The sequence below is a fragment of the Labeo rohita genome, unplaced genomic scaffold (genome assembly GCF_022985175.1).
Source record: "Labeo rohita strain BAU-BD-2019 unplaced genomic scaffold, IGBB_LRoh.1.0 scaffold_636, whole genome shotgun sequence".
NCBI lineage: Eukaryota > Metazoa > Chordata > Actinopteri > Cypriniformes > Cyprinidae > Labeo > Labeo rohita.
The window spans coordinates 33,196-43,253 of NW_026129564.1; the positions used below are offsets into that span (position 1 = coordinate 33,196).

Below are 10,058 nucleotides of genomic sequence, written 5' to 3' on the forward strand. Positions count from 1 at the left end.
CCCGTAAACAAGCGGCGGCGTTTCAGCGGTTCCTCCCTCGTCTCGTTCTGGCTCTTGGGGCTGCTGGGCGGGAGCAGCCCCAGCCGAGTACCAGCTCCTCACATAGGGCGAGTCAAAAGCAGAGCGTCGCCTCTCGTGCTCCTCCGCAGCGGGACCGAGATCAGCGGCGCTCTAAGCCGGGGGCGAAGCATACCAATATTGGGTTCTTCCGTTCGGCCTTGCACTCTCCCCCCGCACCTTTACGAAGTGTGTGGATGCTGCTCTGGCTCCGCTGCGACTCCGGGGCATCCGCATACTCAATTACATCGACGATTGGTTGATTATGGCTCAATCGGAGCACATGGCGGTTCAACATCGAGATGTTGTTCTCGCTCATATGAAAGAGCTGGGGTTGAGACTGAACGCCAAGAAAAGTGTGCTGTCTCCATTAAAGAGGACCACTTATCTGGGCGTGGTGTGGGATTCGACCACAATGCAGGCACGTTTGTCACCTGCTCGTAATGAGTCGATTCTCACGACAGTCAAGAGAGTGAAAGAAGGCCGGTCACTCACTGTAAAGCAGTTCCAGCGACTGCTGGGTCTGATGGCAGCTGCGTCCAACGTGATACCTTTTGGCCTGCTGTATATGAGACCCCTACAGTGGTGGCTCAGGACCAAGGGGTTCTCCCAGAGAATCAAAGTCACGCAGCGAGCCCTACGTGCTTTAGATATGTGGAAGAAACCTTGGTTCCTGTCTCAGGTGTTAGGTGTTAGGAGCTCCTGGTCGCCGCGTAACGCTAGCGACGGATGCATCTCTCACCAGTTGGGGTGCGGTCATGAGTGGCCACCCAGCCCGCGGTCTGTGGAGCGGTCGGCATCTTGGCACGTGGCACATCAACTGCCTGGAGATGCTGGCCGTGTTTCGAGCTCTGAAACACTTTCTCCCAGACCTAATAGGCCACCATGTGTTGGTGCGCACCCGACAACATAGCGGTGGTCTATTATATCAACCACCAAGGAGGTCTGCGTTCGCACCTCTTGTACAAGCTGGTGCACCATCTTCCACCCTCGCCCGGAGTTGTGGAAGTTATGGGTGTGGCCCCTGAGGGGGCACGCCTCGTAGCTTCCGGTCTCTCAACTGAGGTTGTTGAGACCATCCTCCAATCCAGAGCTCCCTCCACGAGGAAATTGTACGCCCTGAAGTGGAAACTTTTCACTTCATGGTGTGGAGACCGCCAGCAAGACCCAGTTAACTGCCCAGTTGGTACAGTGCTGGAGTTTTTGCAGGATCGGTTCTCCACAGGGTTAGCCCACTCCACCGTGAAGGTTTACGTGGCGGCTATTGCGGCCTACCACGCCCCTCTCGGTGGCACTTCTGTGGGCAAGGATCCCCTTGTCGTACGTTTCCTCCGCGGTGCGCTGAGGCTGAGGCCTCCTGTACGACCTCGGGTCCCTACTTGGGACCTCGCCGTGGTGCTAAAGGCTCTTTGTGGGCCCCACTTTGAGCCTATCGAAGAGTCCTCTGATCATTTATTGTCAATTAAGACAGTTCTTCTTTTAGCTTTATCTTCACTAAAGAGAGTAGGAGATCTTCAGGCCCTTTCTGTGGCCCCATCACATTTGGACTTTGCCCCTGGTATGGCCAAAGCTTTTCTGTACCCTAGACCAGGGTATGTACCGAAGGTTCCCTCTGTACCACCACGGCCCGTTGTACTTCAGGCCTTTTGTCCTCCCCCTTTTCGGGATCCAGACCAGCAAAAGCTTAACTGTATGTGTCCAGTTCGAGCACTGGACACATACGTTCACAGATCTGCCCTGTGGAGAAAATCTGAACAATTGTTTGTCTGTTACGGCCCCCCTAAGAAGGGCCTCCCTGCTTCTAAGCAAACTCTTAGCCGCTGGATCGTGGATGCCATCACTCTCTCTTATGAGTCTTCGAGCCTTCCCTCTCCCTTGGGGGTTAAGGCCCATTCTACTCGAGGCATTTCTGCCTCTAAGGCCTTTCTTTCCGGTGTCCCTATGCAGGACATTTGCAACGCTGCGGGATGGTCCTCGCCCCTTACCTTTGTCAGGTTTTATGATTTAGACCTGCGAGTCGCACCTGGCTCCTCTGTTCTCCTTCCTAGCACACACACTAGGCAGGGACTTGTAACTAGGGCGGCGTGGGTATAGCGTTCCCCTAGTGTTTTTGATGATGCAGCTCGAGTTCCTGAAGGGGAACGTCCCAGGTTACGACTGTAACCCTAGTTCCCCGAAGGAACGAGACGCTGCGTCTCAGGCCCTACTTCCTGCATCCCTGCTGGCGTTTCACTTCTCATGTAAGCTGAATGCTGATGCCGGCGCACGTGCTTTTAAGCTTCCTGGTCCGTGACGTCACCCGCCCATGACGTCTCGCTTCTCTATTGGACTAATTGCACATGTGATTCAGAGCATGCTCACGCTGGAGGCGTTTCCCTAGCGTTTTTGATGACGCAGCGTCTCGTTCCCTTCGGGGAACCAGGGTTACAGTCGTAACCTGGGACGTTTCAGAATATTTTCTGGATGAACTGTGTTATTGTTGTTCTTGTACTTCCCTTCCACAATGTATCACCATTGACAGCAGTTCTTCAGATCTTGAGGAAGTAGAGAAACTGCCAGAGAAAGACAGGTAGTGTCACATGACAAATACTACTTTGATGAATACTACAAATACTTGACAAAAAGAATGTGATTTTGTGGGAGGACTCAAAATCTATTACTAAAGTTGTGATGTCCAAATGACGCTTATTATTTTTCAGCAGTGTTGTATATCATTTTAAAGGGCCCTAAAATACTAAAAACCTAAAAAAAAAAAAAAAACATGGTTTAAATAACCCACAAAAATAAGAAGCTGTACTGTTAATATGTACTTTCTGTTTGTGGACTGTTTTTTTTATTATTATTTTTATTTTACAGTGATGGACATGATGGGCTGACAGCTGCAGACATAGTGTCAAAATCTGGCACATAATCTTAACAAAACATCATGCAGCAGGTTTAACATTAACCGGGCGAATGTCTGGGATGGTGCCTTAAGACGTTTCAGGCGATCCTCATTTGATCCCACCTGCAGCATGATGATGAAATTCACAGATCATGCTGGGCTGACGGAAGAGGCTTTAGACAGCGGGGGGCCTACTCGAGAATTTCTGACTCTGTTGATGGACAGCATAAAAACAAAGAGAGTATTTGAAGGCAAAGACAATGCCAAATACCTCTCATTTGATAGTGAAGGTAATACTTTTTGTGATTGTTTTTACAAGGTTGTAAATCAGTGTGTCCTAACACTGGAATATTGGCATTTTTTAGCTGCAGAAGACAATGAGTATTTCCACATTGGAAGAATGATTGCAGTGTCCATTGTCCATGGCGGTCCAGGGCCTTGTTGTCTTTCCTCAAACTTCTTCCTTTACCTAAATAGTAAAGTAAAAACATTTGAGGCCCCAGTTGAGGACATACCTGATGATGAGGTCAAAAGGGGCCTTCTTGAGGTAATTTGTTAGGCTGGGATTACAAACAATTTAAAGTAATGACTTTCATCAACTGACACAAATAGATAAAGAATGCTACATCGCTGAGTAAACTCCAGGAACTGACAGAAAAATATTCCAGCATGCTTCAGACAGCAGGCTGCTATCAATTCATGAAGACTCTGGAGGACAAGAAGAAAGTAGTAGAAGATTACATTCAGTGGTATTTCATCTACCGAAACCATGTTTCCATCCAAAGGTATAATATTCTACTTACTCTGTGAACAAAACTTTTAATACAATGTTAAATAGTTATTTTGTATTTTGTCATGATTACTTTAATAATATCAATACTTTTTTATACTAATAAAGGCTAAATATTGTGGCTGAAGTAGTGTCACCTCATTTCTTGTCAAAATGATAAATCTGTCGATAGTTGTTCACATAACCCCCTTGTAGTAACTTTTTGACATGGCACTTTTGTAGGTTCAAAGAGGGATTGGCAACACTTGATTTTGTCAATGCCTTGGAACAGCATCCTACACTCTTCTTCTTGTTCATGTGTTACACTGAGACCAAGCTGACAACTGATGCTGTGGAGAACATCTTCCATGTGCAGTTCAGTCAGCCTGGTAGCACCAACCGTCAGGCGGAGGCCAAAGTACTGAGCTACTGGCGAGATTATCTGCTCTACCTGGAAGGTATTATCTATGGTTAAAATTATAAGAAATGTGCCAAATTATCACAGCAGCAAATAGTGAGATAAAAAGTAGAAATTTTCATCAGTTCAAGGAACCTTAAATGAGCATTATAAACAAAGGGATAAATCCACGATTGCATACTGTGCGGTCCATAAGAATTTAAACAGGATTCCATTTTGCTACATGTGGTTTAGAAGAAATGATAAACCACCTCCATACTACAAATAACCATTGTGCTCAAGGAAAGGACAGGAGTAAAGGAAAGGAAGTGACGTGTGGCCAAGTATGGTGACCCATACTTGGAATTTGTGCTCTGCATTTAACCCATCCAAGTGCACACACACAATAGTGAACACACACCGTGAACACACACCCGGAGCAGTGGGCAGCCATATTGCTATTGCTGCGCGCCCGGGGAGCAGTTGGGGGTTTGGTGCCTTGCTCAAGGGACTCACCTCAGTTGTGGTATTGAGGGTGGAGAGAGCGCTGTAGATTCACTCCCCCCACCTACAATCCTTGCCAGACCTGAGACTCGAACCCGCAACCTTTGGGTTACAAGTCTCTAACCATTAAGCCACGGCTGCCCCCAAAGCATTATAGCTGCTAGGTGATGACTACAGTAATCTGAATGTAGCAACATTTGAAGGCAAAGACGATGCCAAAAAAAAAAGAATGACTACAATTTATAAAAAAAATAAAAATAAAGAAAACCATAATGTCTAACATTTCTATTTTGTTCCACCAGAAAAAGAGGCAAGTCCTTCTTTGGAAGATGTCCTTATGTTTGAAACTGGGCTGAAGGAAGTTCCTCCTGCAGCAATACAGCCACAGCCACAGTTAGTTTTTCAGAAGAGCTTTCCCATGGCAAATGTATGTACAAATACAATAAAAATTCCCATTTTACCCAGTTATGAAGACTTTCAAGAAGCCATGGATTATGGCATGCAAAACTCCCCTGGGTTTGGGCTTCCTTAAAGCTAAACATCTTTGGCTGATATAACAGGGTTTAGGTCAGAGTTAACAGTTTTATTGAAATGCAAATGTGCCACTTTGTTCTTTCCTATTTTGAAATGCGGGCATTTTATGTTATACTTCTGTTATAGTTAAACATTGCAAGCCACAATAGTTTTGATTATACTAATATACTGGTGAGATTTGAGAAATAATATAGGTTTTTAGTACAGAAATGTATGGCATGTTCTTTGCACAAAACTTAAGATTTTGTTATACACAGTTTCAATCATTGATGTTCAGTAAAACACTGATGACATATGCAGTGACCAAATAAAGTTGTGCTCTGAACTGATGATGTAGGGTTTCCCTCTGTCCCATTTGAAGAAACATTCCTGGGTCTTGGGTTTTAATGACTTTATTGCCAGAGACAACAAGGCAGAGAGAACTCTGCAGAGCAATCTGTAGAGTCTTTGTTCGCATCCTCTTTTATACAGTTTTCCTCGAGGCATGTTCTATACACTTCACACATAGGGTTAGAATAGTGGTAGCATTACCAGATACATAAATGGCTCGATTCACCTTGATTATACTTGATTCATTGACATACTGACTAATAAAAATCTTCAACAATCATTTTAAAGTCCAGACATATTTTTGAGTGTTGTGTAATTCTCAACAGCAGTTATCCAGTTGACTGGTGGAGAAAGCCTACTCTGTCTCTGTAAGTCCGTGCATTGAGCAGTTGACCTTGGAGATTACCATCACCACAAAGACTGCGCTGTGGTGGCAGAATGTCCTCAAACTCTTGAATAACTTGTTGTGACACTGGGAATCCACAGTCCCCTGCATCAAACCTAAGGCCAGTCAGAAATCAAAACATAAGTAAACTCATTACAAAAATGCGTAATACAACCTATAAATCCTAAAATGAAAAAAATTATAACCCAATTTTTAAATAGTCTTGAATTTTAAGACAAATCAGCCAAAGGTTGACTCTCAATGTTGACAACATCTGTTGTCAAATATGGTTCTCACATTTGCTTCTACTACAAACAAACTTTGTGAACCAGAAGTTTCCACCTTTTTGCTTCATGCATTGTACGTTTTTGTCTAAGAGTATCTGAATTATTTTTAAAATAATGATCTAGTTCTGATTTAAAATGCAATAATCATCAAGTGAGAAATTGATCACGTTTTCTTTGATAATTAATGATTAAGTAAAAAAAAAATGAAATCTGATATTTACTGAACATGGTCACATATTGCAAGAATTAAATACGAACCTGTGAGGCAGGTGATACATGGCTTCTGGTTTACCAGAATGACAAGACAACTGACGAACAGGTCGGATGGTGTGGTTATTCCAAAGTTCTCTGTACTCATCAAGTCTTTCTGCAAGATGCCCAAGAAAACATAACGCAGAAGGCACTTATGCTCGTGGCTGCCGTTGAAAAGGTGCCTCTCTCTCAGGTCACTGAACAAATCAATCCAGAACTGAGTCCTAATGATGGACTGACAGTATACACAATGTTTTAGTTTAGTGCTGAATAAAAATTATATTATATGGAAATTAAATCAATGTAAAGCAAACTTTATACCATCAGGGAAAAAAAAGATTTTCATTATTCTCAATATTCTCATATAATAAATGTTGACAGCTGAAACCCTCTGTCATGTGACAACACACACACACACACACACAAAACTAAGTAACTAAATAGATACATGTACCTCTGCTTTCTGAAAAAGGACCACCAACTTTCGATACACTGATTTGCGGTTGATGTTCCATACATGTGACTGAGGACTCCTGCAAAGTCATCTGTATGCTGTGCTCTTAATGCACAGTGAATGGCTACCATAGTGCCATTTTCTGTCCCACAGTCTGTGCGAAGACATGCTGGAGCTCCAAACTCTGATACACACTTCATGTAATAGTAAGCAATTATCCCTGGGTCGTTATTAGAGCTGCCACTTCTGAGCCACATCACTTTCCTAGAAAACCCATCAATGCAGCCACTGATGGCAACACCAAATGGTTTGAGCTTATCATACCCATCGATATGCCACACTTGGTTTGGTCCTGCTGTAAAGTATCCTCTTTGGATAAACCTGCGTCTACGACGAAGTTGAACTCCAAATGGATCCAGTCTGCGAACTGCATCCATTACATCATCCCTTTTAACTGTCAGGAAATACTTTTGTCGCAATGTCTGCCACAGAGCTCTGTAACCTAAAAGCTGTCCAGAGCCTGTCAGTTCATGTGTTATCACTGCATTCACAGTTTCAATGGGACTATAGTCTGTTCTCCTTGTTAGGCCAGCATTTTTAAGTTTTCTCTTTAAAGTGCTCAGGCTCAGGAAGATGTTGTGCCTTGTTTTGAGAAAATCAAGGATTACGTCATACGTGTGGCCCTCTGAGAAATATTTACTTATTAGGCCTGCCTCCATGAGTTCATCTGACACTGATCCTGGATCTGAAGGGAAAAGAGAACAGTGTCATTAAGAATGCAGGAATCCACAAATATAATCTTACACAAACATAAAAATGTATCAGCAGTAGCAAAGAAATAAAAAGGTGAACTGTTTGATACAGTTTGAGAAATGTATTTAACCTAAATTTGTGCACAAATTTGGCTGAAAATTGGTCTTTGGTCTCGCTTGCATGCAATAATGACAATACATTCCACATATCCCTACACACATACACACACACATATATATATATATCTCTTATAGCAGGGTTAATCAGCCTACATAATCACAATCACCTGTGTGAGTTTATCATGGTGTCTTTTTGTTAATGTTTTGAGCAGAGCTTACCATTCTGTAGAAAAGGTGCCAAAAATTGAATGCTGGTACCACAGGAGCCACAAAAGCGTCCAATATGTCCAGCCAATTCGAGTCCACAATATGGACAATACATAACCTGGGAGAGGAACAATGTGACTGTTTAGTGCTAAAAGATATAACTTGTAACTAAGGAAATGCTTGTGATATATACATTTTCACAGCAGTTTCACAGCAGAGGAAAAATGCAGATGTCAGCAAAAAAACAAGGGGTAGTTTTACTTGCTTGTTGCCTACAGTTTTTTTGAGAGTAACTCTAGCTAACATAGCATTAAAATAATGTTTCACAGTTAAGTGTGTAATTCGTCAGATTAGTCTAATAATATCCAAAAGACCAAGGAATCACATGATCAGGATGTTAAAATAAACAAAAAAACTCACCTTTTAGTTCACCGACAACACCACTGCTCTGACCAAAAGCTATTGAACAAATAATCAGGTCCCAGATGGGTTCGTCACTTTTTGAGGTCCCCCTGGAACATTTCCGTTGTGTTCCGTGCTATTTGCAGCGCTGTGTTCGCAGCGTGTTTCTGTATTTGTGTTTGCGTTGCGAGGATTTGCAGCACCTGTGTTGTCAAACTGATGAAGACATTTTCTTAATTTGTTGTCGTTTTTTTCTGTTTGCATGTGTTTTCTTAAGTTGCAGCGCATTGAGCTCTCTCAGCCACCGTACAATGGACTTAAAATGAACTTTACAATATAAAGACTCTGACTACTTACAATGCACACAATTTGCATGTGAGTTGAGGCAATGGTCAGTGTCAGCAGTACGAGTAAATGTCAGCAGTACGAGTAAAAGTCGTAGAATTTTGTACAAATATGCTTGTACAATATCATATGAATTTGCTGACTTGGTAAATTGTATGGATTATTACTACTTCGACATGAGACTTTTTTTCTGGGGGTTCTTCCTGATGGGGCCAAGTTTAAGAAATATCACATGCTGTGCAAAATGTAACTGCAGTAAAGGTTCAGTCAAGGTGCTCAGACAAACACAGACGTATCATTAGAAGTGTTTGCCTTGGCAGTTTTTGGTGGTCGAATTCAAATGGTCGAATTCAAATCCCATGACAGGCCTTCCTTTGGTCTTCCTTTTCAGCTGAAAAAAACAGAAATATATACATGTTGAGACAGTGTGTTAAAACGTCCCAGGTTACGTATGTAACCCTAGTTTCTTGAAGGAACGAGACGCTGCATCAAGAAACGCTTTGGGAACGCCTTTCACCGTGACCGTGTCCTGAACATATGTGTAATCAGTCCAAAAAAGAGAGAGGCGTCACAGGTGGGGTGACGTAGAGAACCAGAAAGCTATAAAAGCACGTGTGGTGAATGGAGCCGGCAGCTTCTGCCACAAGGAGCGCTGCAGGGATGCCGAAAGTATGGCTCAGAAACGCAGCGTTTCGTTCCCTCAAGAAACTAGGGTTACATATGTAATCTGAAACATTCCCCTTCAGGAACTCGAGCTGCGCCGGGAAACGCTTTGAGAATGATATGCCCACACCACCAGATTTTCAAAGCCCTGCTGTGTGTAGGCAGGTCAAGAGGAGAGGGCAGAGGAGCCCAGAGTGGCAGGGAGGTCTAACCCGTAGAACCTCACAAAGGTAAGGGGCATGGCCAGCCCGCAGCGTTGCAGATGTCCTGTAAGGGAACACCTGACAAAAAGGCCTTGGAGGACCCCATACCGTGGGTCGAGTGAGCCTTGACTCCCAAAGGTGAGGGGAGATCAGAGGATTCATAGGCGACAGAGATGGCATCCATGATCCACCGACTTAGGGTCTGCTTAGGGGCAGGTTGACCCTTGTTAGAGGGACAAAAACGCACAAACAATTGGTCCGTTTTCCTCTACGGGGCTGCTCTGTGGACGTATGCATCCTGTGCTCGCACTGGACACATACAAAGTCGAAGTCTCCTGAGTCGCAAATAGATCCACTTGACCAAACTGGGTCCAAATGAGCTCCACCACCTTGGGGTGGAGTCTCCATTCCCCAGGCCTCGGCCCCTGTCTCGACAGGACGTCTGTTCCCTGATTGAGATGCCCAGAGATATGAACTGCTCTGAGCGAGAGAAGTTTCCCCTGGCCCACAAGA

The 10,058-nt window shown here is 43.9% G+C and overlaps 1 protein-coding gene across 1 annotated transcript; it reads right to left on the reverse strand.

Moving 5' to 3' along the window:
- Positions 1–5,830: 5,830 nt before the first annotated feature.
- Positions 5,831–9,729, reverse strand: LOC127161396 (uncharacterized). The gene is made up of 4 exons (XM_051104162.1): positions 9,654–9,729; positions 6,854–7,598; positions 6,406–6,623; positions 5,831–5,976 (listed from the first exon to the last, which is right to left on the reverse strand). Exons 1-4 carry the CDS (start codon positions 9,727–9,729, stop codon positions 5,831–5,833), a joined length of 1,185 nt encoding a protein of 394 aa, XP_050960119.1.
- Between the last annotated feature and the right edge of the window lie 329 nt (positions 9,730–10,058).

Excerpts from the sequence above, each read along its gene's own strand:
- LOC127161396 (XM_051104162.1), bottom strand. The coding sequence starts at position 9,729 with ATGGATGCCATCTCTGTCGCCTATGAATCCTCTGATCTCCCCTCACCT. Across the intron at positions 7,599-9,653 it reads CAAGGCTCACTCGACCCACG|ATCCAGGATCAGTGTCAGAT; the intron begins GTATGGGGTCCT and ends TTTTCCCTTCAG. Across the intron at positions 5,977-6,405 it reads ATGTATCACCTGCCTCACAG|GTTTGATGCAGGGGACTGTG; the intron begins GTTCGTATTTAA and ends GACTGGCCTTAG.